Source organism: Chiloscyllium plagiosum, unplaced genomic scaffold, assembly GCF_037043375.1.
Source record: "Chiloscyllium plagiosum isolate Xiang-an unplaced genomic scaffold, Cpla_swu_hap1 HiC_scaffold_13, whole genome shotgun sequence".
Classification (NCBI taxonomy): domain Eukaryota; kingdom Metazoa; phylum Chordata; class Chondrichthyes; order Orectolobiformes; family Hemiscylliidae; genus Chiloscyllium; species Chiloscyllium plagiosum.
In genome coordinates, this window is record NW_028270151.1 from 73774306 (window position 1) to 73802210 (window position 27905).

The 27905-nt window shown below is 41.1% G+C and overlaps 2 protein-coding genes across 3 annotated transcripts in view; one reads left to right on the forward strand and one right to left on the reverse strand.

The window, feature by feature from the left end:
- Positions 1-5134: 5134 nt before the first annotated feature.
- On the forward strand, positions 5135-9333 carry LOC148148342 (putative potassium channel regulatory protein). Its single transcript, XM_087993263.1, has 2 exons — positions 5135-5837; positions 8725-9333. The coding sequence occupies exons 1-2, from the start codon at positions 5269-5271 to the stop codon at positions 8891-8893; spliced, it is 738 nt and encodes a 245-aa protein (XP_087849389.1). The 5' UTR covers positions 5135-5268; the 3' UTR covers positions 8894-9333.
- Positions 9334-13331: 3998 nt separating this feature from the next.
- Positions 13332-27905, reverse strand: part of uggt1 (UDP-glucose glycoprotein glucosyltransferase 1) — a 143844-nt gene continuing 129270 nt past the window's right edge. For both annotated transcript variants that reach the window (XM_043701925.2, XM_043701924.2), the window contains 2 exons: positions 25121-25286; positions 13332-17484 (listed from right to left, as the gene is read on the reverse strand). In XM_043701925.2, coding sequence (XP_043557860.2) covers positions 17459-17484; positions 25121-25286 — 192 coding nt within the window. In that variant the 3' untranslated portion in view covers positions 13332-17458. The remainder of the gene's footprint in view (positions 17485-25120; positions 25287-27905) is intronic.

Below are 27905 nucleotides of genomic sequence, written 5' to 3' on the forward strand. Positions count from 1 at the left end.
CAGTCAAGTTTTTGGCCATCTGGTTGAATATCTTTTTACTTGGCTCAGCATCATGTTTTTTTGACAATGTCTTTAAAGTGCCTTGGGAAATTACATTATTGTGAGGATATTTTACAAATGCAAACTGTCCTTTGTTGAGATATTGTAAGGACAGATTCTTCAGTCTCTGAAACTGGATTTCCTGTCTGAGATGGTTTGAATAAATTTAAAACCTGGATCTTAAAAAAAGAATTAGACTGTTCCAATTTCGCAAGCAACTACTGTCACCAAACTATCAGATATAATCAAAATGATAATGAGCGACGGCATCCATTTTTATTCTATGAGAAATTTGACCATTTGGGAATCAATTCAAAACAATGCTTTCACACAGTTGCAACAGAAGAGGGATGGGTTAAAAAAAATCCATAAAACTATGGTGGAATCTTATAATTTCTTTTGGTTCAGCCTGAGTTGGGTCAGGTTTCTTACAGGGATTCCTACCATGAGGCCAAGCAGACTTTGAGGAGAAAGTGAGGTCTGCAGATGCTGGAGATCAAAGTTGAAACTTTATTGCTGGAACAGCACAGCAGGTCAGGCAGCATCCAGGGAACAGGAGATTCGACGTTTCGGGCACAGGCCCTTCTTCAGGAAGGGTAAATTCATCACCCCTCTGTGCAGATCGGGACCTGGGGGTCTGGATGGACAGGTGGAGCAGAGGCTGGACTTGCTCCTCCGCAGGATCAGAGGAAGAGGCCACATCAGCAAAGAGTAAAGCACTCTCAGTTGCCTGGAGAAATGCTGAGTACTGTAGGAAGGTGGTCAGTGATATTCTCTGTAGTAATTGTAATGAGGATAGCCAGGTGGACATCACAAAATAAGAGTACCTTGACTGGAGCTGTTAATCTGCCCCAATCAGGGAGCCTGAGCTGACAGCTATAAACAAGAAGGTCAGAGGTTCTGCTCACTCTGAGAGCTGGTTCTGAGGAAGCTGGATCCGTGTCGTGAACTGTGCACACATAAACAAAGGGATACTTGTTGCTGGGATACTGGGCTCCATGGAGTTATTTCATTCTCCATTCTGCTAGGGTAAGTGCCACCATATTCCCTCCAATACCTCACACTGATTTTGTCCCTCCTACTTACCTACCTTCCAATTAGGCTCATGCTTTCTACTCTCACTATTACCGATAACATCTTCCCTCACTCACTTTCACCTGCCCCAAACCCGCATGACCTCTGCACTGCTTACTCACTCGCTCATTCAGAACACCTCCTCATCTGTACAAATAGTAACAGCATGTAGCAGCATAACTTTTGTCTCCTGTTATGGCTGCCTCTCTCTCAATCCAGGAGGAGAACAGTTCCTATTGGGGTAAGAAGGGTGAAGATAGGTCATGGGCTGCTGACATTTGACTCCTCACTTGTTAAGTGGTCAGCAGCCCAAGTGTGACTCTGTAGAATGGCTGACTGACTGTGTCAAAGCCTCTGGACAAGTAGCAGAGGCTGCCATTCACTCACTATCCCCTGAGAGAAGGCGCTCCCTCTTGATTTTACTGAGGCCTGTGACAACCATGACAAAGGCCTGCTGCATTTGTGTTTGTGCTAAGTGACAAATTAAATCAAGTAATATGAACCTGGTATCTCTGGCTAAGGGGCCAAAGCATGGAAAGGCAAAACAAGGCAGGGATGCTGTGAGCATCCAGTTCCTTCTCCCTTACAGTAATGTGCTGTCCCTATTACCTGACGTGTGAATTTACCTCTGCTATTCCAACAGCGGTCTACATCCCACCCCATGCAGAAGTGAAGAGTACACTTACACAATGCTACAAACATTCTTGAGATGAAATACCCAAATCCTTGTTCATCACAGCCGATGGCTTCAACCAAGGCAACTTCAAAAGAGTGCTACCAAAATACCATCGACTTGACTCCTGTCTCACCAGAGGTCCAGAAATCTCTGACCATTCTTAGACAATCATCAAATATGTCTCCTGCTCCATCCCCAGTCTTCCTCCTCCTGGCCTAAAACCAGAAACTAAAGCACGAGAACCCAGTTCAGAAAGTAGCACAGTGTTGGTCTGAGGAAAGTAAAAGACTTCTACGGGACCGTTCAGAGTCGGTGGACTGGTCCATATTCAAGAACTTAGCGGCCAACATAAGTGGGTATGTCACTACCATTACAGACTTCATTAGCAAGTGTGTATACGACTGCATGCTGAAGAAGTTCATCCGAATGTTCCCCAAGTGGAAACCCTGGATGAACCAGGAGATCCATTCTCTTTTGAAGTCCAGGTCAGAGGTGTTCAAGTCAGGCGACCCTGACCTACACAGGAAATCCAGGGATGACCTTCACAAGGCCATCAGAGACACCATGAGGCAATACTGAACTAAGCTGGAGACCCAGACCAACCACACAGATACCCATCATTTGTGGCAAGGCTTAAATGACATGACGGCTACAAAGTGAAGTCAAACAGAATCGTAGGCAACATTACATCCCTACCTAACAAGCTCAATGCATTCTATACTCACTTTAAACAAAAGAGCAGTGAAATGATGTAACCTATCCCAACAAGCTTGGATGCACCTTTACCCATGGTCACCACTGCAGACGTTAGATTGATCTTGAGTGTGAGAGTCAAGAATTTGATGTTGGAAAAGCACAGTATGTCAGACAGCATCCGAGGAGCAGGAGAGTCGACGTTTTGGGTAAAAGCCCTTCATATTCCTGATGAAAGGCATTTGCCCAAAACGTCGACTCTCCTACTCCTCAGATGCTTACCTGACCTGCTGTGCTTTTCCAGCACCAAACGCTCGATTCTAATCTCCAGCATCTGCAGTCTTCACTTTCGCCTTCTTGAGAGTGAACCCACAGAAAGCAACTGGCCTGGATGGAATTCCTGGCCATGCACTCAGATGCTGGGCAAACCAGTTGGCGGGAGTAGTCACAGACATCTTTAGCCTCTCCTTTAAGATGGCCACCACCATCCTTCTGCCAAAGAAAAACTATGCAGAGTGCCTCTATGACTATCACCTGGTGGCTCTGAAGTACTTTGAGCAATTAATCATGGCTCACATGCACCCCTGACTACCAAATCTACTTTATCCGTTGCAATTTGTTTACCAGTGCAACAGGTTCAAAGCAGATGCAATCTCTCTGGCTCTACACTCATCCCCGGAACACCTAGACAACAAGGAAACTTATGTCAGTCTCCTACTTATCGACTACAATTCCGCCTTCAACACCATAATTAGAAAGAAGCTCATCTCTAAACTCCAACACCCAGGTCTTACCCTTCCCACCTCCACATGTAACTAGATCCTCAACTTCCTGATAAATAGACTGTGATCAGTAAGAATAGGTGACAACACCTCCTCCACGATAATCCTCAACACCAGTGCCCCACGAGGCTGAGTACTCAGCCCCCTGATGAAGGAGCGGCGCTCCAAAAGCTAGTGCTTCCAATTAAACCTGTTGCACTATAACCTGGTGTCGTGTAATTTTTAACTTTGTACAGCCCTCTAATATACTCCTCATACACAAGTTAGGTGCAAGACTACAGGAGGTCACATTTGCAACCCCGGGCAACACCCTCGGTGAAATAACAGTAAGATTCTGATTTAGCTCTGGTTTATCCACGACCCAATAACAGGCAGTCAGACAGATGTATTGTGGTATCAAGACTGGTGACAGAGAAGTCAACTAGAGCACAAATCAATATTTAAATACAGCTGATTCTATTGTACACAGGAAGTATTTGATTGTTTAGTTTTAAAACTTTAAATCCTTTATTTTCAAGAAATTGTAGAGAGAGTTTGTGTATTTTGATTTTCAGGCCAAATGCTGCTTATAGTGGAGAGATTGGTGGCATGGTCATTAGCACTACTTCCTTATAACACCAGGGATCTGGGTTCAATTCCAGCCTTGGGTGACTGTGTGGAGTTTGCATGCATTCCCTGTGCCTGTGTGGGTTTCCTCCCACAATCCAACGATGTGCAGGTTAGGTGAATTGCCCATAGCATTCAGGAATATATAGGCTAGGTGCATTAGTCAGGCGTAAAAGTAGAGTAGTAGGTATGGGGGAAGGGATCTGGGTGGGATACTTTTTGGAGGGTTGGTGTGGGCCAAATGGCCTGTTACCACACTGTAGAGATTCTAATTTCTCTAAACATATTTCACTTTAAAAAGCCATTGAGAGTCTTTTTCTTCAGTTCAATGTTAATTTGATACATGATCTATCACTTTTGATGATGAGTCAGGTTATCCAGGGTCAGTTGGGAATTTAAAAATTTAGCACAATAAAAGTAGATTTGAGAATTTTTAAAAATTGACATGAGTAAGATATTCAGTAAGACAACTTCCATGTTTCTTTTCAAACATTTTCACCTCAAATCCAATTGTTCTTATCACAAATTATCCCTGACTTTTCTTTTCAAATAAAATAATTAGAGTTCTTTACAGCAAATAGTTCAGCCCTTTATTTGGAAAGGCTATCTATTGATTATTGAAGGATAGATGTGCATTGAAATAAAATCAGTCAGTTTGAACAAAGTGAAGTAAAACCACAGATAGAATGCAATCCCTATCTCTCTCTCTCTCACACACACACACAAAGTTTTGTTGCAGTTCATTTTGCAGAATCTGACAGAAAATAACTGATTGGGATTTGCAATTATTTAGGATCCAAATGTCATACCTATCTGTTCAACTCCACTTATCTCAACCCTGGTATGGGCAGTACCATTACCCAAATAGAAAAAAATCAATGAAGCACATGCTTTATAGCCAACCAGGCATGTCCCTTTCTCAGTATTTGGATATGGCCACAGCATCACAAAGGACATTGGAATGTTCACCTGCCAAGTGATATGTGCAGTCACTCGCAGTATTGATCACAGTTAATCATTTTAACAGTTGATGAATCATTTGATCTCACAAACACAGATATTGAACAAGACAGCAGTGCCAGAAATCCACACGGAATCTAAATAAACAATATAATCACAACCCAGTGCTGGGATTTACACTCAAAGTTATTGTGAGTCCACAAACAAAACCAGTTTGTTGGGGTGTGTCTGTTACTGTGTTCTTCTGCTTGGCAACCAAATGGAAACAACACTGAAGAAAACAAAATTCTTTGATCTGAAAGCACTCATTTCAATTATGCTTACTCCTGATTAATTAAGGGTCTCAGTACATTTAGTTGCCTAGCTAAAAACGAATCAATTTTGTTCACTGTTTGGACTTGTTTTTGACACCTGATACTCTGTCTATTCCCACAGAAAATGGATGAGGAACAACAGCCCTTAAAGTTGAATGTTGGAGGAATGATTTTTGAGACACTTCCTGATACTCTTGCTAAGGTTCCCAGCTCCAAGCTGAGCAGGATTCTCATAGGATCAGAGCCCACCATACAACAGACAGGGGCCAGGGAGTATTTTATAGATAGGGATGGATCTTTGTTTGGATACATTTTAGACTTCCTCAGGACATCTGAATTACTGCTGCCTAGTGACTTTTATGACTATGACTTGCTTCAAAAGGAGTTTGAATTTTATGAACTGGATCCAGTATCATGCACATTGGAGACATTACAGAGGAAAAACAAATCAGAGATTCTGGAAATACGTTACATCCGAAAGGAGTCGGGAGCCTTTTTCAGAGTCTTTGGATCATCCGTGGAAACAATTTATGATCTTTCCAGTCAGATAACAACACAAGTCGAGAAAACAAGCTTCAAGCCACGGGTTTCTGTTGAGAAAAAGAATCCGACCTCTGCCCAGAAGCTTTCATTTCATGACCTGGTTTTCCAGTGTGGATCTAACACTAATGGAAAAGGCCAGCAGGTTAACATGTAAGTACTAAACTCGAAATAATTATTCACGAGTTGTAAGTCAAGAAACATGAATTTAATTTTTAAGAAAGCAGAATATCAATAATGTTTCAGTATTTTTGCACATAGTTTCCAAGATTACATTTCACTTTGAATTACTGAAACACCTTGTTAATTTGTGGAATTTCTACAAAAGTGATTCATTTGTGTTTTATTGCTATCTGCACATTCAGTTTATTTTTCAATTCATTCATGGGGTGAGGGCATTGCTGGCCATCCCTATTTGCCCAGAGGGCAATTAAGAGTTAACCACATTGCTGTGGATCTGAGGCCACCTGTAAGCCTGATCTGGTAAGGATGGCAGGTATCTTCTCTAAAAGGACATTAATGAACTGGATGCTCCCCCCCCCCCCCCCCCCAACAATAGATCCATGATCATCATCAGACTTCTAATTCCAGATTTTTATTGAATACAAATTCAACTATTTGCCATGACAGAATTTGAAGACAGGTGCCTGAAATATTACTTGGGTTTCTTGATTCACAGTCCAGTGATAATACCATTAGGCCATCACTTCTCTACTGGTATAGAATATCTCAAGCTGTGCGTGTCACAGAAGCATTGTCCTAGAGGCTGCTTGCTTCTATCTGTAAGCAAGCTGAACTCCTTATGTATTGTAAAACTCCTTTATTTACAACTGTACATGGTGGGCTATTAAAAACAGTTGTCTCATGTAGTACCCAAGACCAATCTTTTCGCATACACTTTCTAGACCGGTGTCTCCTCTAGAGTCATGGGATCAGCTACATCATCACAAAACACATGAATATCATTGTACCACAGTTTGTGGATCAATCACATAACAAGGTCAGCTTTTTCCAGGAATTTCCTTATCATTAGCTGCGTGGCACCACATTCACCCATTTCTGAGGATATCCTTGAGCAATAGGTTTGCACCCAGTTGGAGAGCTTTATTTTATTACTGGTGGTGTCAGTAGTCCGTGTGGTTCTGTAGATAGAACTTCCGGCATGGAGGAATGTCACCAAGTTCAAACCTTACTTTCAAAAATTGTTGGGTGCAGGAGTGCTCATGATTAGATTACAAAAGGTTGATAATCACTTACACTTGCCCTGCTCAGTACTTCAAGAACACACTTATCAGATTCATGTATATTATATAGAATTTTACATTTTATTTACAACACTGAAATAATTACTTTGGCCCAAGAAGCCTGCCCTAATGTTTGTGTTCCAACTATCTTCCTCCCCTTTACTTCCTCAACATTACCATCATCTATTAACATAGCTTCCCCTTAAGTGAACCGATGATATTCTATATAACATGAGTTCCACATCCCACACTCTGAATAGATTTCTTCTGAATTCCTTATTAATTTCTTATAAATTATGGCCACCTAATATTGGACTGCCCTACAAGTGAAAATTCCTTCACACATTTTGAGACTTCGTCTGGGTCACCACTGAGGCTTACCTTTTTTTTGAGAGATGTAAATGGTTATCACATCTTCTTCAGTGGCTCAACATTTTATTTGTAATATGGAGTCCAGAGCTGTGTGCAGTTCTCTAGTGTGATGTAGCAAGTTACATATACAGGTCACATACTCAGATGAAACGTGACCATTTTGCTCTTGAATTCTATTCCTTTAGAAATTAACTGAGTATTAATTTATATTTGTTAAAGCTTTGTTAACCTTCATTGCTAATTTTATTGATTTATAAATCTGCATCCCTCAAATCCTTTGTGCTACGTCACTTGAACTTACTGCCAAAGGAGTACCTGCTCTCCATATTCCCCCATCTCATCATGCATCACCTCATACCTATTTATATTTCAACTAATATGCTAGTTGCAAGTCTGTTCTGCAAATTTGTTGACATCTTCTTGGATTTTGAAACTCCTCGAATCCTGCAGTCCAGACTTGTTCTATTGAACTGTGTTCTTTTTTTTCTTTTCCCTTCCTTAATATTCATATCATCTGTGTTTGTGACAGAGGAAAATTTAAGAAGGGATAGAATTTAAGGCATAGTCTGATACTTTGGCAAGTCATGATTTCTTATTGCCATTGGTTAAAGACCATTTGTGTTTGGTACAGAAAGCTGATTTTAAAAAAAACTGGAGTTCATCAGTCGGGTAAAATTAGGGATTATGGATTTTGTCTAAATATTTTCCATGGTGGGGCCTAATTTTGAATGCAGTACCCCAGTGAATTTTGAATGTATTAATTAGCTTCATGTTTTTGCCAATTAATTCTTTTTGCACAATAAATGTATCATTTGCTGCTTACTAAAGAAATCTAGTTAATGGATACTTTTGTTCAAAACCATATATACCGAATTGGTCATATCACTACCTGAGAAACATTTGTTATCATCAGTGAAGTCATGGGACTGAGAGAGATACTGTGTTCTCATCCAATGTTAGTCATAACATTTTTCTCCTACTCATGAAGGCTAACCAGTCCTCGTGTTTCTGGTTCTGCTTTATCTTCTATTTTAAATGTAAGAATGATGTTAACTGTGATTAGGCACTGCAGTCTTTTCTGTGATTTACACAGGGTCCCCATTTTCTATGTTATTCCCAGTAAATGTGATGGCAGGAAGAGTAAAGTTGGACTCCTTGTAGGTCAACTATGTTGTTCTCCAGTATCACTGACTTGAAGTGAGGAGAGAGTCACTCTAGGATCAACATGAGGGGACAACTGCAGTTTCTCTATAAGATTGGTTGATAATTCTACAAATCAAATATTGCTACAGGCAAGATGGCATTTCAGAATCTTGAAAATTTCTCGGTAAGCCTTAAGGGGAAGGAATCTAGCAGATTATTGACAGTAAACATTCTCACAAAATCACTTTTTGAAATATGCTTTTGTACTTTCTATTCTTCAGATATGTCCAAGTGCTTCCTGAGGGCAGAAAAATTCTTCTGAGCTTCAATGTCTTGGGAATTCTTCTTGATTACCTGCCAAAGGTTGGATTTTGTCTCCAGCATACCAGATCAGTCCATTTACAGGATGGCACAGTGGAATGTTATACGTTCAAACGCAATATGAACTAACACATTTCCTGCACTACCAATCTGTGTTAAATAACAAGATGAAGAAGTTGGGCAACTGCCTGCATGAATGTATTTACTATTACAAACAACTATTATGTCAGATTGTCATTGCAAAAGTACAAAATCCCCACTAACTTTAACTGAAATCTTATTTGTCTTTTACAGTTATCATTTGTTTTGATGGGCAATGCTTCAAAATAACTAATTAGGAATCACATCAATTATAATGTAAATATAAAAAACTCTATGACAGGGTAATCCAATCCTAGCGCTGTGAGGGGGCTTTAGAGTAGGGTTTTGAGGAGATGGAGAAAGTGAGGACTGCAGATGCTGGAGATCAGAGCTGAAAATGTGTTGCTGGAAAAGCACAGCAGGTCAGGCAGCATCCAAGGAACAGGAGAATCGACGTTTTAGGCATAAGCCCTTCTTCAGGAATGAGGAAAGTGTGTCCAGTAGGCTAAGATAAAAGGTAGGGAGGAGGGACTTGGGGGAAGGGCGTTGGAAATGTGATAGGTGGACGGAGGTCAAGGTGAGGGTGATAGGCCGGAGTGGGGTGGGATGGAGAGGTCAGGAAGAAGATTGCAGGTTAGGAAGGCGGTGCTGAGTTCGAGGGATTTGACTGAGACAAGGTGGGGGGGAGGGGAAATGAGGAAACTGGAGAAATCTGAGTGCATCCCTTGTGGTTGGAGGGTTCCCAGACAGAAGATGAGGCACTCTTCCTCCATCCGTCGTGTTGCCATGGTCTGGCGATGAAGGAGTCCAAGGACCTGCATGTCCTTGGTGGAGTGGGAGGGGGAGTTAAAGTGTTGGACTACGGGGTGGTTGGGTTGGTTTGTCCGGGTGTCCCAGAGGTGTTCTCTGAAACGTTCCACAAGTAGGCGGCCTGTCTCCCCAATATAGAGGAGGCCACATCGGGTGCAGCGGATGCAATAGATGATGCGTGTGGAGGTGCAGGTGAATTTGTGACGGATATGGAAGTGTCCCTTGGGGCCTTGGAGGGAAGTAAGGGGGGAGGTGTGAGCGCAAGTTTTGCATTTCTTGCGGTTGCAGGGGAAGGTGCCGGGAGTGGAGGTTGGGTTGGTGGGGAGTGTGGACCTGACGAGGGAGTCACAGAGGGAGTGGTCCTTTCGGAACGCTGATAGGGGAGGGGAGGGAAATATATCCCTGGTGGTGGGGTCCGTTTGGAGGTGGCGGAAATGACGGCGGATGATACGTTGTACATGGAGGTTGGTGGGGTGGTAGGTGAGGACCAGTGGGATTCTGTCCTGCTGGTGGTTGGAGGGGCGGGGCTCAAGGGCAGAGGAGCGGGAAGTGGAAGAGATGCAGTGGAGGGCATCGTCGACTATGTCTGGCGGGAAATTGCAGTCCTTGAAGAAGGAGGCCATCTGGGTTGTACGGTTTTGGAACTGGTCCTCCTGGGAGCAGATGCGGCGGAGACGAAGGAATTGGGAATATGGGATGGCGTTTTTACAGGGAGCAGGGTGGGAGGAGGTGTAGTCTAGGTAGCTGTGGGAGTCGGTCGGTTTATAGTAAATGTCCGTGTCGATTCGGTCACCCGAGATAGAAATGGAAAGGTCTAGGAAGGGGAGGGAGGAGTCTGAGACGGTCCAGGTGAATTTGAGGTCGGGGTGGAAGGTGTTGGTAAAGTGGATGAACTGTTCAACCTCCTCTTGGGAGCACGAGGCACGAGGAGATGGGAGAGTTCACTTCTGTGGTAAGAAAAACTCAAAAAGATAAATACTGAATTTCCAGCTCAGTAAACATATCAATGGGAAGTGCAAGGTTAAACCCATCGAGTAACTCTTCATTTGAAGTTTTATCCTCGTATAGAACACTGCTACATAAAACACAACAAATATAAAATCATCAACTGAGATTGCAATTCAGCCTTCATCCTTGCTACAAGTAACATATATTTGTGCTCTCTGCAAACAATATGTACAGGCCTTTTACTCTTGAATTAACCAGTAGCTTGTGGACCTATTCCATGCTACAGTCTCCATGCTAATGCTTATATGCCATAAAAAGTTTTGATCATTTAAAGTTTGGTTTTCTTGTGCTTGTGCTGACAAGTCAAAAAACAAAAAGCTCACCAACAGGTCTCTCTTTTTAACAGTAACTGAAATCAACAATGTTAATCTTAAATGCGAACCCCCTGGGGGTTATAGTGGACAGCACCATTGAGACTGTAGGTTGATATGACTGAATTTACTTGATTATTTTCAGTGAAAAAAAGTGTGAAGAATATTTCATATAATACTTGCATTTAGGTATTAATTTCAATTAAGCAATTCTATTTCAGTAGTGGCTTTTCACAACCTTAAGATAGTAACTATTGAGGTGTAATCATTGCTGTATTATGGAAAACACAGTTACATTTGGAGGCAGTTCAGAGGAGATTCACTAGATTGATTCGAGAGGTTTGTGATAGATTGAGCAGTTTAGGCCTGTGCTCTCTGACATTTAGGAGAATGAGAGAAGATTGAATTGACAAAGTAGAGAGAGAGAGGATGTTTCCTCTCGTGGCACAGTCTAGAGTGGCATGTCAGTTTTAGGATAAGGATAGCAGATTTGAAAAAAAAAAGAGGAATTAATTCTTTCCAAGGGTCATGAATCTGTGCAATTCACTCCCCAGAGTGTGGTGGATGCCAGGACAAGCAATAAACTCAAGGAGGATGCAAACAGATTTTTAATTAGTCACAGGTTGAAAGGTTGTGAAGGACCAGTAGGAAAGTGGAGTTGGGGCTAAAATGAAGATCAGCCATGAGCACACTGAATATCAGCGCAGGTTCATAGAGATGAATTGCCTCCTTCTGCTCCAAGTTCTTTTGTTTATTTGTGCACAGCAAGCTCCCAAAAACAGAAATGACAATATCTGACTTGCTTTAAACAAGTGTTAAGGGATAAATATTACCAACACTGATGAAGTCTTCTTACCATTTATTTAAAATTGTACTGCTGCAAAATGCCAGAGAAACTCAGAAGTTCTGGCAGCATCTGGGGAGGGAAAACAATGTTTTGAATCAACAAAAAACTTCAGAACTTACAGCAACTGGAAAATTGTGAGTTTTGTGCTATTGGCAGAGAGGAAAGAGATCATGGAGCAAAAAAAAACAGAAATTGCTGGAAAAACTCAGCAGGTCTGGCAGCATCTGTGGAAAGCAGTTACGTTTTAGGTCCAGTGATGCTGCTTCAGAACTGGGTTACTAGATCCAAAATCTAACTCTGCTTTCTCTCCACAGCTGTTGGCAGACCTGCTGAGCTTTTCCAGCAATTTCTATTTCTGTTTCTGATTACCAGCAGCTGCAGTTCTTTCAGTTTTGTTTCACATCATGGAGCAGATGGTGAGGATGCTCAGAGCAAGAAAAAGGGTGTGCTAAGAGAGGTAAAGGAATGATTGAGATGTTAAATAAGTGTAAATAATATGTCTGAAAAAAGAGAAAACGGGTCTGATCTGTTGAGAACAGAACCAATAAGACAAGCAAAACATGGGGCTTGTATTTGAAATAAAAGGACGTTGGTTTGGCCCTGAAGTTGCTGAACTCAATATGGAGTCCTGATGGTTGCAAAGTGCTGAACAATCACATGAGTTGTTATTGCTCCAGCTTGTATGAGCTTAATTGGAACATTGCAACAAACCCCCATAAAAGTTAACATGAATAGAAAGGTGATTTGTTGAAATGGCAAGCAACTGGAAGGTTGAGGCCATTCTTATAAATAGAGCAGAGATGTTCTGGAAAATGGTCACCCAGTTTGCATTACCATCAGACTCAAAAGATATCATGAATTTTAATTTTCAACTATTCAGAGCCCCGATTATCACCCATCTAGCTTCTCCTCGGTTTACTGTCAACAAGCCCTTTATTTGCCTATCCTGTTTCTTTTTCCTCTCTCTCTGGGCTCAGTCTCCAATTTTCCACTTACTCTTTTATCCTTCCAGGCCCCATCATCAGCATATTTCCTGGGTGCTTCGAGGTCTGAAGAAAGAAACACTTGTCTTGAAACTTGTCTGTTTTCTCTGCACAGATACAATGGGCCAAAGGACCTTTTTCTGTGCTGTCGATAAGTTTCTGTTTTTGTCAGTTTCACTCCTGAAAGCACCACACTTCCCTAATACTACATGAAAGAAAAAGCCAAATTTTGTACTCTTGTCTCTGGAATAGGGCTTGAGCACACAAGCTTCTAAATCAGACAGCAATGCTTTCAGTGAACTACAGCGAAAGATAGAACAAAATCTTTATAACTGTGCACTAACTGTCTGATACATCTGCCTCTGCCACATTATCATGAACTCTACAGGTTTAGAACATTGACTTCCATTTGTGAAGTTACCAGTCTAAAAGGTAGTGTAAGCCTTACAAATACCAGAAAAAAACTATGATCATAAATAAAAAAAACTTTTCATTTTAATTTTCAACAAAGTGAAAGAATAAATCAATTGGCATCATTAAGTTTTATTATTATTTTGGATAAGAAGCAAATTGAACCTCCATAACTTTGGGAAATACAACTCTCACCATTATATAACGGGTCACATTGAAAGCAGAGCATAGATGCCTTCCTTTCAGCAACAGTATTATGGCACCTGCATAAAAGCAGGTTTGCTTCCCCGAAACAAAAAAAATGCATTTTGAATTTCCAGAATACACAATACATATTTGACAGTGGCTGTGAAAAATCTTTTATTGACCAGCAACTGGGATCAATGCAAAGCACTGTTAATTCCTCTGTGCCATGTTTGAACCAGATTTTGCTCACACTTTGATACCACTGCAGGAAATACATTAATAATGCAAATAACGAAGCAGAAGAAAGAGCAAATTGTAAAATAGCAAGAACATCTTTCTTCCAATAGACATGAAGGAACAAGCAGTTATGGATGAAGTGACAACAAATCTCTGTAAAATCGATAAATGCTATGACTGCTGAGCAGAATGCCGTAACATCTCTGATGTGCTTTCTTTTGTGACATTGATTTTTTTCTAGTACCCCTAACACTCCTGGTTAGTGCACCTGTCATTCCAATTTTAAGCTCTGCTTGAAATCTGTGCAATCTGGCAGTTAATATGTAAATGTACAAAAACACTGTTCTTCCCATTAGTAAGTCCCTTTATTATTTAACACACCAGGTCTCACATCGAAACAGATTGTCAGCACTCCCAATGCTTTAATTTCAAATGTATATCAATGACATATTCTATTTCACTTTGAGCCTCACCAATTTAAATGTATTCCCTTTTGTTTCACTGGCCCTAGTAATGCAAAACTTGTATTGAGGTTGTATTTCATGTTATGTATGTCATTTTATATATTAATCAGATTCCTTCATTCATCTTTCCTGCAGATTTGAGCTTTAAGCATCTTCCATCAACCTTCATCCCACCTGCCCTTCTGTTCTTCAAACCTTTTCCAATGTATACCACACAAGTGTGGTGATAAGAATTATGCAACATTCCATTCGTATACTTTTTAAAAATTAGCAACTGTGATCTTCTCTCATCAGCCTAAATTAGCTGTGTGATTTCACAATAATCAATAGGGCTTGGTATACAATTTCATTCGTTCAAACCTTTCAAGTAATCTGCATCAGCATTGCTACTGCAAGGTCAAGAGGCTCACAGACAGCAATTAAAAAAAGAAAATTATTAAAGAAAGTACCACACATCTAAAGTACAATGGAGTTATGTGTTTTTGCCCAAATGTTTGGAGACATAATACCTTTTTCTGTTTTTTTTTATATTAAGTGAAGCAAAATTAAAGTAATAGGCACAGTCTACTGAAGAACTCCTAGATGTGTATGAAGCTCAAAAAATATCAGAATACAGAAAGTGATAGTGTGACAGATGATAATCAGTGTGATTGCAGTAAGTCATTTGAGGGCATTTTAGAATTTAGCTAAGATATCTCATCAATAACAGAGGAAACAAAGTTTAGATAAGTACTTTCAATGAACAGCAATGGGTCTGTGGAGCTGAAAAGAATTATAGAATAGGCTTCCATATAACTGGAAGGTGAATGTTTCAGAAATGCCAAATTGCAAGGATAGATGAGGTTTTTAATTACATTGGGAGTTTCGAGTCCCAAGCGCCTTGAACTGTTCAAATTTAAGGAAACAATTCCAAGATATTTGATACAAATCAACTTGATTTGTATTTCACGTACCATAGCTTGTAATCATATAAAACATTGAAAAGATTTGATCAAATTGAAAATTCAGAATCATAAATTCAAAGTTCACATTTCAGCAGTAGAATGCTGAATGGGCAACAGCAAAACACAAATAGCATTTAAATTTGGCTACTCAGTAATTAATCCAGCATCTCAAACTTTTATAAAATTATAGGCTGTGATGGAACAGATCTTTCCATTAGAACAGTGAGAAAACTGATTCGAACTTTAAAGACAGGTCAATTCAAATCCAGCTTACACAGGCCACCACAGCTATTTCAACTGATTGTGTTTTTACACACTTTGTAATGATATTTTAAACGTGTTTCAATCTTTAGCATACTGAGCAAAGCAACCAAGCCATGTGGACAGTCCATTACTGCACAGCAATGTAACTTTCCTAGTTCCTACATTAACTTCCTTTACACCCAAATCCAAATGCCCAGTTTGCATCAATTGACCTTGAATCATGGACAGCTTGATATTGTGAACTTGCATCTGATTTAGAAGCAGATCCAGATTCTTGGTTGTTTCATCTGAACAACAGAGAAAGGCAATTTCCATTCACTGAGCTTAGACTGAGGGGCAAACTTCACTCCCTAGTGGTGAAAGCAATATAATATTTTACTGGTGGCATCCATTTGACCATACAGTTAAAACCTGGTCAGCACACAACTGAGGTGGCAAGTCTAAACAAGCTCTTAAAAGTTAATGGCGTATTCATTCTCATCTTCTCAGCATTCTGGGCTATTATGTTCAGCATGTAATGTGCCAAAAAAAATTCCCTTTCAACAGAACAAAAGAATCACAACAAGGTGGAGCACAAATAACAATGAACAAAAAGATGCTGATTGTAAAAGTTTACAATTCATCATCTAAAATGTTTCTTGGCAGAAATATCCATGCTTCACTGAAAATAATAATGTAAAACGTAGCTGAGCAGTAGGTCACAGCATGGTCAAGGCCACAGTGAATATTTCTACTATTATAATGGGATTCAAAGAAAGTAAGCAGCTTTGGAAATTTCTTGGTGAAAGCCTGAAACATGTAAAAATTACTAGCTCAGGTGCTTTAATTAACTTCTGGAATCATTCTGTACAACTGTGCAGAATTTCATCCCATACAAGTCTGCAGCAAGCTTCTGCCATTTGAGGTGTTCAAACTGTAATCAGCAATGATACAAGGACTTGTATACTTATAAATCACTTCAGGCAACAAGCCCAGTAAAAGAACTCTCTTCCTCAATTACACAGCAAGGAGGCAGGGTTAATGTAGGTAAGTGAAGATAGCTCTGAATATAAACATTTGTACATCAGTAGTTTGTATAAAGACGAAATGCACTTTGGGCCATTTTTACAGATACTAGCCTGATGCTGGTTTACACTCAAAAGTATACCCTTGATGTACAACACAACAATGTATCCTGAGGGATTTCTCAACAGAATGTGAAGATTAAGTTGGATTTATACTAGTTGAAGGCCTTCGATGTATACCTGACCAAATGCTCTGTTTGGTTGGCAAAGAAATAAAAAATAAATATATTACCAATAAGCAGACATTGTAGAATATTTACAGAAGACATCTCGTGATCCACATTTCGCACCTTGAAATGCAAAATTATTCTCCATAAAACAGTAATAAAAATTAATTGATGTATATTCCAATATAAAATCTTCCATACAGAAATTACTGGATCTTGCAATCTTCCACTGTAATGTTGGCATTACTCAGGCATTGCTGTATACACATAGCAATGTGGCATTTAAGCATCTTACTGAAAATACAGGGTTATAGAATACTTCAACTTCAACAAGGATTCACCCTGGTCTGTCCTTAAGTAAATGGATAGCGAGCGTGAAATCAAGAGATCAAGAGAAACCAAGCAGAGAAGTGGGAGAGCAAGAAAGATTGACTATGAGAAATTAGACATGAACGAGTGAGAGGAATGAGTAATGAGGTTCACAAATATATTCTCCTGGACAAGAATAACACAACATACACTATGTAGACCAACTTAGACAACATGAATTCAAGAGTCTGAAAACCAATGTATTGAAAGTTTGGAGTTTTTAAATGAATGGCGATTGAAATCATCCCTACAAAATATATTTACTTTTTCCCAAATCTCATTGGCCAATATATTGAAACCATCTGATTTTCCATGATTGAATTTGTCCCTGAGGTGAATACCTATGCATTTTCCAGTGATCTGCACTCCCATTGCTTTATCTGTCCACAGAACCGAACCTAAATTATAATACACCTTTATAATAAGAAAAAAAACAACTAAAAGCACATTCCCATTCCAGTCTCTTAGCTCTTTGTCACTTTTGAGAAGATTTCGGTAGAAAAAGGAGGAACTCCTTAAACAGAGTTAAACAATTTCATGTTCACAGCTTACAGTTCAATATGTGGAGCTTGACCTGCAAAAGGAAAGAGATACCAGAAGTTAGAGTTCACCAATTCATAGCACTGCAGCAAAACAAAGTCCACCATAATACCAATACATTGAACAAATTTCAGTTCAAAAAGGAAATCAAACAGTCCTAGTTTCCACCATGACCTCTCCCCTTCCTGCTGCTGAATACACCAATTCAGGTTTTCATCACATGGGCTACAATACATACCTTGCATTTCATATGCCATTCAAACTATACAAGGGTCCAGAAACATACACTGCCTCCAGATTAGTTAATTGAACTTGTACCTTATCCGGTTTTTAGTCACATTTTACTTTGTTCAGTCTTTATTCTAAGCTTGATGCTTTATAAGATTCATTCAAGAAATCAGAACATTTTACACAAACGTTTATTTTTTTTCATGTGATGACTTCACTAGGTGAAAGCCAAATCAAAATCAGATGATTTACATCAATTCATGCTCTCAATTTGAAATTTCTGTCAGGAATACCGAAGATCACATGTTGTTTCCTTGCCAAAACATCTAATGCAGGCTTGGGCAAATTACAGGGGCTTCTAACTCAGCAACCAAGAAAGTATGCAAGTGCACCACAGTCAGCAGTGTACGGAACCAAGCACGTGCAGACAGATTCAATGCTGATTGCAGGTGTGCAACTGTTCCAAGGTGTCTGGCTGATTGGCATCAAGAGTTACAATAGAAAGAAAATGCAGCTCTTAAAGACAGCTTCAGAGGCAGTTTTTCAAGGCAAATAGAAATACTTCTAGGTCAGCTGGAGCTAGCTAATGATGCAGGTTTTTCTGGAGGAGTGCCTGCAGCACACAAATTAAGCAGGTGAAAACTTGAAAATTTCATGAATGTGCGTTCAAGATAACTTATTAAATACCGCAGTTTGATTTGCTTTTTGGTTTTGCAAGTATATGCACTAATTTCAAATTTGCTGGATCAGTAAATATGTTCTATTTCATGCAATAAATGCTGGAATGAACAGTGACATCCAACACCCACATCCTGTGAATGAATCAAAAAAACATGAATGGCAATGCTTTTCCCAACAGAATATAGTCTGCAGTTCAGAAATTTAAGAAATAGAATTATATTTTTTCTTGTATGTGCACTGGTACTTGTGGATTTTTAAAATTCATTCAAGGGACATGAGCACCAACAGCTGGGCCAGTATTTATTGCTGATAACTGAATGTCAATGAGAACATGGTGATGAGCTTCCTTCTTCAACCACTGCAGTCCTTGGGATGTAAGCACACCCATGGTGCTGCTGGGAGAGAATTTCTGAATTTTGATACAGTGACAATGAAGGAACGGCAATATATTTCTAAGTCAAGATGGCGAATGACTTGGAGGGGAACTTATAGGGAGTGATGGTCCTATGTATCTGCTGCCTTGTCCTTCTTGGCGCAAAGGTAATGGAACTGTAAGTGCTGTCTGAGGAGCCTTGTTGAATTGTGTGGATGTGTGTCACCATAGTCTTACCAGACCATAGGGGCTGCTCTCATTTTTGAGAAGCGACTGTTGGTGATTTAACCTGAGGGCCAACAGACCTTAGGCGAGGGAAAAGGTTGAAAGGAGAGTCCTCCATGGTAACCTCAAACCAGGGATGGAAATTGAACCCACGCTGTTGGCATCACTCTGCTCTGTAAACCAACAATCCAGCCAACTGAGCTGAACCAATTCTGAGTTGTTGCAGTGTATCTTATAGATGGTACACACAGCCAAAACTGTATGGTGCTGGTACAGGGAGTGAGTTTTGAAAATGTTATATGGGCTGGCAATCTAGTTGGCTGCCTTGCCTTGGGTGGCGTTGAATTTTTTTTAGTGTTGTTCAAGCTGCACTGATCCAGGATACTAATCAATCAGTATATTAGATAAATGGAGAAAAAAGTGTGGTGGGTGGAAAAAGACACTAAGTTGGCATCAGGTTATATGAATCAAGATTAGAGTGGTGCTTGAAATGCGCAACAGGTCAGGTAGCATCCGAGAAGCAGGAAAATCAACGTTTCAGGCAGGAGCCCTTCATCAGCCTCAAGGTGGAGAGATAAATGGGAGGGGGTGGGGCTGGGGAGAAGGTAGCTGAGAGTGCAATAAATGGATGGAGCAAAGGGTATAGGTGATACATCGGAGAGAAGGGTGGAGCGGATAGGTGGGAAGGAAGATTGACAGGCTCCTCACATTCGCCTAAAAGGTTATATGGGCCCATGAGTGAAAGGTAGAGGGCATCAGATTGTACGAGTTGGGATGAGAACCCTGTGGTAGTGAAGGTGTGAAAGGCTCAGGTGTTGGTGGGGTGTTCAATACATTTTCCTTTTCGGAGGGGGAAGATAAAACTTCATATCTGGTCCTGAGGCATTCTTGGTGGAGGTAACACTTCATTTTGTAAACTATGAAGCCACGTTTGTGTGTAAAGTGTATAAGGTTGTCAAGAAACTGTCCAAAACAAACATGTGAAGTTTAAAACAATGTACTAGGAATTTAAGGGAGTGCCTGCTTAATATAAAATCATTATAGGATTTCACAAACTATCGTTGCCACAATGGGGTGCTTATCGATGGACAGCTTCTCCAGCTGATTGAATGGAAATATTTATTGCCAAGGCTTTTAATCACTTAATTAAAATGCCGAGAGTAATAGAGTCAGAGCTGTACAGCGCAGAAAGAGACCCTTCGGTCCAACTCATCCACATCAACCAGACATCCCAAATCTGACATAGTCCCAATTGGCAGCATTTGGCCCATATCTTCTAACTCCTTCCTATTTACTTAACCATCCAGATCCTTTAAAATGTTGTAATTGTACATACCTTCCTCTGGCAGCCACTGAGGTTCTTTTTAGAACCTTTCCCCGCTCACCTTAAACTGTTGCCCTGTAGTATCCATGCCCCTCATGATGTTATAAACTTCTACAAGGTCACCCCTCAGCCTCCAACTTTCCAGGGAAAAAAGCCCAAACCTTTAAGCCAATCCCTATATCTCAAATGCTCCTGTCCCAGCAGCATCCTTGGAAATCTTTTCTGCACCCTCACAGATTTAACAACATCTTTGCTGTGGAAGGGCGACCAGAATTGTATGGAGTATTCAAAAAAGTAGCCTCACAGATGTCCTGTACAGCTACAACATGATGTCCCAACTCCTAACAAAGTGTGCCAAATGCGTTCTTCACCACTTTGTCTACCTGTGACTACGCTTTCAAGGAACTATTGTTATGACATTGAAGGCGTGTACTGTACCTTTAAGAGAGTGAATGCTGTTTTGTATTGAAAGCTTACAAGCACCTGTAATGTGACTAACTAGCAGTTCCAGAGAAAATTGAAAATATCTAACATTTGGCTGTGAAATAGATAGCTTAGTTGGTTGCTGTTTTGACAGCAATTTGAATTTAACTAATCAGTTTAAACTATGCCCCAGGTTACTAAAACCCAATCAAGTTTGAATTTATTGTTTTGTCTTCATCAAACCAATGAGGCAATCCAATGATGGGGAATTAAAAATAGACAGGCAGTTTGAAAATCAGACAGAGTAATTGCCATTTGAAACACTGTTTTCATATGAGACATCTTCACCTTAAAAAGAAAGATGACAACCCAGGGAGATCTTCAGTCAGAAAAAGACACACCCCAAAGACGACAGCCGCTGTGTGGTTTTGAAATTAAGTTGATCAAATTTTAATAAGTGTTTTATTAGATCAGTATATTGTTATAAAGTTGGAGGTAGGAAATAAGCAGTTAAGAGATAAGGAGGCTTAGACTTGTGAATAGCTGTTGTTTAATGTTCATTTTTAGAGTTAAAGAATAAATTGATATTATTTTCTTAAAATTGTGGCATTTGGGAGTTCTCGGTCACTCACAATTTAACAGATTACGAGGCATGGTGAGCTTTGTTGGGTATTTGGCTTAACTAACAGAAGGATTCACCACCGTGTTGTAACACTATGTACCTGCATCTCTAGATCTCTTTGTTTAGCAACTCTCCCCAGAGTCCTACATTAACTATGTAAATCCTACCTCTGTTTGCTTTATCAAAATCCAACACCTCACACTTATCTAAATTAAACTCCATCTGTGCTCTTCAGCCCAAGTGAAATGTCTGTTTCATCAAGGGATTTGTTGCTCTAGACTGGATGTTTGTTTTGTATCAATGAGAATATGACTTAGACTGAAACTTTATTTTCTTGTCACGATGTCTTCTGATTAATGTCTATACTGTCTAATATGTGAGTTGGGCATAGAGATGGAAGGGCAAAAAATGGTGGTGGGAGACAGGCGTTGACACAGAACTTGAAAAAAGTGCCATGGGGAAAACTGAGGGTAGACAAAGTATTTGGGGCATGGGGGGTGGGAGAGGATGGCATAAAAAGGTATGAGTAACTGAGGGTTGAGTAGTTGGAGATGAGGTGGCAAAGGATGTGTGAGACCTTGGGATGGATGGAACATAGAGTGTGAGGAAATGAGAACAGGAGGGATATTTTCTCACTTTAATGCAGCGTGGCCCCCCTGGTCGTTTGGCTGAACTGGTCCTCACCTCGACAATTTATCTTTCAAATCCTCCCACTTCCTCCAGAAAACGGTAGCAATGGGCACCCGTATGGGCCCCAGCTATGCCTGTCTCTTTGTCGGCTACGTAGAGCAGTCCATCTTCCGTAGTTACACCGGCACCACTCCCCACTTTTTCCTTCGCTACATTGATGATTGCATTGGCGCGACCTTGTGCTCCCGCGAGAAGGCTGAGCCAACATGTTCCACCCTGACCTTAAATTCACATGGACCATCTCTGACACCTCCCTCCCCTTACTAGACCTCTCCATCGTCATCAATGACGACCGACTCAACACCGACATTTTTTACAAACCCACCGACTCCCACAGCTACTTCAATTACACCTCCTCCCACAAAAATGCTATCCCATATTTCCAATTCCTCTGCTGTATCTGCTCCCAAGAGGACCAGTTCCACCACAGAACACAACAGATGGCCTCCTTCTTTAAAGACCAAAATTTCCCTTCCCAAGTGGTTGAAGATGCCCTCCAACGCATTTCATCTATGTCCCGCACCTCTGCCGCAAACCCCACCCTTCCAATCGCAACAAGGACAAACCCCCTCTCCAGTTCTCATCTTCCACCCCACCAACTTCCGCAAAAACCGCATCATCGATCGACATTTCCACCACCTCCAAATTGACCCCACCACCAGGGATATATTTCCCTCCCCACCCCTATCCGCTTTCTGCAAAGACCATCCCCTCCATGACTACCTGGTCAGGTCCACGACCCCCAACAACCCACCCTCCCCTCCTGGCACCTTCCCCTGTCACTGCAGGAATTACAAAATCTGTGCCCACTCCTCCTCCCTCACCTCCATCCAAGGCCCCAAAGGAGCCTTCCACATCTATCAAAGTTTCACCTGCACTTCCACAAATGTCATTTATTGCATCCGCTGCTCCCGATGCAGTCTTCTTTACATTGGGGAGACTGGACACTTTCTCGCAGAATGCTTCAGGGAACATCTCTGGGACACCTGCACTAATTAACCCCACCATGCTGTGGCCGAACATTTCAACTCCCCCTCCCACTCTGCTGAGGACATACAGGTCCTGGGCCTCCTCCACTGCTACTCCCTTACCACCCGACACCTGGAGAAGAACGCCTCATCTTTCGTCTCGGAACACTTCAACCCTGGAGCATCAATGTGGACTTCACAAGTTTCCTTATTTCCCTTCCCCCACCTTACCCCAGTTCCAACCTTCCAGCTCAGCACCATCCTTATGACCTATCCCACCTGTCAATCTTCCTTCCCACCTATTCGCTCCACCCTCCTCTCCGATCTATCACCTTTACCCCTTCCTCCATCCACCTATTGCACTCTCAGCTACCTTCTCCCCAGCCCCTCCCATTTATCTCTTCACCCCCGAGGCTTCCAGCCTCATTCCTGATCCAGAGGCTTCCAGCCTCATTCCTGATGAAAGGCTCCTGCCCGAAACATCAATTTTCCTGCTCCATGGATGCTGCCTGACCTGCTGTGCATTTCCAGCACCACTCTAATGTTGACTCTAATCTCCAGCATCTGCAGTCCTCACTTTCACCTAGGCTTTCTGTCCAGCCCGCTTCAAGAACGAGGCAGCTTCTTAGTCTACACTCAGACAACAATGCCCAACTCCCAATCGAGCCAATAATAACTGAGCGAAAATACAAAACGTGGACAGCCATTTTTAAAGGTTGAGATTGCAGAGCCAGGATTTATCCCAACTCTGCACAATCAAACTGCAATCTCAACTAAATGAGGTAGACTTTCCAACCTAATAGTCTTAGGTAATAACATAACTATCTATTTCCACCTTGGTAACTTACTTTCTATTTGTTCCGGAGACATGGAATTCACTGGCTGGATCAGCATTTATTGCCCAGTGGTGAGCTGCCTTATTGAACCACGATATGCATTTAATGTTGGTACATATGCAATTATGTTAGGGAGGGAGTTCTAGGATCTTGATTGCAGAAACAGCAACATAGTTCCAAATCAGTATGATGTGTGGGTTGGAAAGGAACTTGCAGATGATTTTCCCACGTACCTGCTGCCTTTGATCTTCTACGTGGTAGTAATTGTGGCCTTGGAGTGTGCTGTCTAAGAATATTGGAAAATCTCTGCACTGCATGTTGTAGATGGTATAGACTGCTGCTACTGACCGTCAGTGATGAAGGGTGTAAATGTTTGTGGATATTTTGCCAAGCAAATGGGCTGCTTTGTGTAAAGCTTCGAGTGTTGTTGGAGTTGCATTCATCCAGGCAAGAGGGGACTATTCCATAACACTCTTAACTGATATGTTATAGATGGTAGAAAGGTTTTGATGAGTTGGAAGATGAGCAAGTCACTGCAGGATTCCTAGCCTCTTACTTGCTCTTGTAACTGCAGTGTTTATAAAGCTGGTCTAATTCCATTTTTGAGTAATAATAACTGCCATGACTATTAAAAATATCAACAGCGATGGTTAGATTATCTTTTGTTGTAGATGGTCATTACCTAATTACTTAAAATGATCTGTTTCAACTCATCAGCTGCTGAAATTCTCATTTGTGATTCTTGATACCCTTAACTTGTCCATTCCAATGTACTCCTGGCTGGACATCCACACTATACCATCTGTAAACTCGAGGTCATTTTGAAAGCTGTCCCACTCATCTATCACCCCTCTACTCAATGCATCAACTTCTGATCGAACACAAACTTCACTTGAAAATTCTCCTCCTGGTTTTGCAAATTCTTCCATGACCTAGATTCTTCCTACCTCGAACCTGTATTCCTCTACTTCTGACCTCATGAACACCCCAGATTTAATTGGTGACCATTGCTGAGGTTCAAATTTCTGGAATACCCTGTTTATATCTCTCTGTCTTTCTATTTGCTTCCTCCTTGAAGATACTCCCATAAACCCTAACTTTTTGACCAAGATTTCAGACAACTGACGCAATATCACCTTGTGTGGTTCAGTGTTTGTTTTATAATGCTCTTGTGAAATGTTCTTCAGATGTTGTAAAATATTAAATGAACTATAACTTGTTGTTGCATTGATTCATTTTAAAATAGCACTCATGCATTTCAAAGGCCTTGTAAAATGCCTTCAAACATCATCAAACTCACCCTCTGTGCTGGGTATGTCAGCTGTACTTGTATGAGCTAATCCATTCAATTTCCCCTCTTGGACCAATTTCTGAAGCTGTTTTAGCTCTTGATCATAGTCCTGCCATTCAGGAACAATTCGCACTGCTGCCTCCAGTTTGGGTTCTTTCGTCATTGGGTTATTGCACTATAATAAAATTAAATAAATGTCATTCATAAAAATTTCACAACGCAGTTCAATGACAAGGAACAAGACGATCATCTTAGAGGTGAACTGTAACATTCTAATTGATTAATTTAGTTACTAAAATCTGTTTTAACAGACCTGTTCATGCCAGTGATCTGGTCATTGTTGTTTTTACAGGGTTCCACAATGAATGCACTCCCACCTAGCCCCTTTCGATACACAATTTGATAACAAGAATAGAATGTAATTGCCATTTTAGCAAAACATGAGGTGTTGTTCTCTGCAGACTAAAGTCTCCACTGGCACAGCTGAAGTGTGTCTAAAACATATGTTGTTCGTTAAAAATTAGCAAATTATCTACCCTCTGAGATTATAATCCTACTACCATTTTGAAACTTCAAATCATATCTCTTTGAAGTTGGCAATTTTCACAAAAAAAAAGCACCAGTTCTCTCAGATTTTCCTGGCAACTGGTGCTCTTAAAATATCTGCCAGTGTGGCAGCTCTTCTCTTAAGAGTATCCAGGCAAACCATTTTCCCTTTGAGACAGGATATTGCAGGCCTCCGACAAAGACAGGAAAGTGTTTATTTCTTTTATATTAAAAGCAAAACTTGCCAAAGTGCCAAAAGATTACAGGCTATTCGCTCATTAGAGAGACAGATGACTGGTGAGAATTTAACTTCAGGATCACTCTGCCTCAGAACATGGCAAGACTGAGAAGCCCCATACTTCATATAAGACCATAAGACATAGGAGTGGAAGTAAGGCCATTCGGCCCATCGAGTCCACTCCGCCATTCAATCATGGCTGATGCGCATTTCAGCTCCACTTACCAGCGTTCTCCCCGTAGCCCTTAATTCCTCTAGACAACAAGAATCTATCAATCTCGGCCTTGAAGACATTTAGCGTCCCGGCTTCCACTGCACTCCGTGGCAATGAATTCCACAGGCCCACCACTCTCTGGCTGAAGAAATGTCTCCGCATTTCTGTTCTGAAATGACCCCCTCTAATTCTAAGGCTGTGTCCACGGGTCCTAGTCTCCTCGTCTAACTGAAACAATTTCCTAGCATCCACCTTTTCCAAGCCATGTATTATTTTGTACGTCTCTATTAAGTCTCCCCTTAATCTTCTAAACTCCAACGAATACAATCCCAGTATCCTCAGCCGTTCCTCATATGTTAGACTTGTCATTCCAGGGATCATCCGTGTGAATCTCCGCTGGACATGTTCCAGTGCCAGTATGTCCTTCCTGAGGTGTGGGGACCAAAACTGGACACAGTACTCCAAATGGGGCCTAACCAGAGCTTTATAAAGTCTTAGTAGTACATCTCTGCTTTTATATTCCAACCCTCTTGAGATAAGAGACAACATTGCATTCGCTTTCTTAATCACGGACTCAACCTGCATGTTTACCTTTAGAGAATCCTCGACTAGCACTCCCAGATCCCTTTGTGCTTTGGCTTTATTAATTTTCTCACCATTTAGAAAGTAGTCTATGCTTTTATCCTTTTTGCCAAAGTGCAAGACCTCGCACTTGCTCACGTTAAATTCCATCAGCCATTTCCTGGACCACTCTCCCAACCTGTCTAGATCCTTCTGTAGCCTCCCCACTTCCTCAGTACTACCTGCCTGTCCACCTAACTTCGTATCATCGGCAAACTTCACTAGAATGACCGCGGTTCCCTCATCCAAATCATTAATATATAATGCGAACAGCTGTGGCCCCAGCACCGAACCCTGCGGGACACCGCTCGTCACCGGCTGCCATTCTGAAAAAGAACCTTTTATCCCAACTCTCTGCCTTCTGTTAGACAGCCAATCCTCAATCCATCCCAGCAGCTCACCTCGAACACCATGGGCCCTCACCTTGCTCAGCAGCCTCCCGTGTGGCACCTTATCAAAGGCCTTTTGAAAGTCTAGATAGACCACATCCACTGGGTTTCCCTGGTCTAACCTACTTGTTACCTCTTCAAAAAATTCCAACAGGTTTGTCAGGCATGACCTCCCTTTACTAAATCCATGTTGACTTGTTCTAATCAGACTCTGCTCTTCCAAGAATTTAGAAACCTCATCCTTAATGATGGATTCTAGAATTTTACCAACAACCGAGGTTAAGCTGATTGGCCTATAATTTTCCATCTTTTGAACAAGGGGGTTACAACAGCCATCTTCCAATCATCCGGGACCTTTCCTGACTCCAGTGACTCTTGAAAGATCTCAACCAATGCCTCTGCTATTTCCTCAGCCACCTCTCTCAGAACTCTAGGGTGTATCCCATCAGGGCCAGGAGATTTATCAATTTTAAGACTTTTTAACTTTTCTAGCACTATCTCTTTCGTAATGGCAACCATACTCAACTCAGCCCCGTGACACCCTTTAATTTTTGGGATATTACTCATGTCTTCCACTGTGAATACTGACGCAAAGTACTTGTTAAGTTCTCCTGCTATTTCCTTATCTCCCATCACTAGGCTTCCTGCATCAGTTTGAAGTGGCCCAATGTCTACTTTTGCCTGTCGTTTGTTTCTTATGTACTGAAAGAAACTTTTACTATTATTTCTAATATTACTGGCTAGCCTACCTTCATATTTGATCCTCTCATTTCTTATTACACTCTT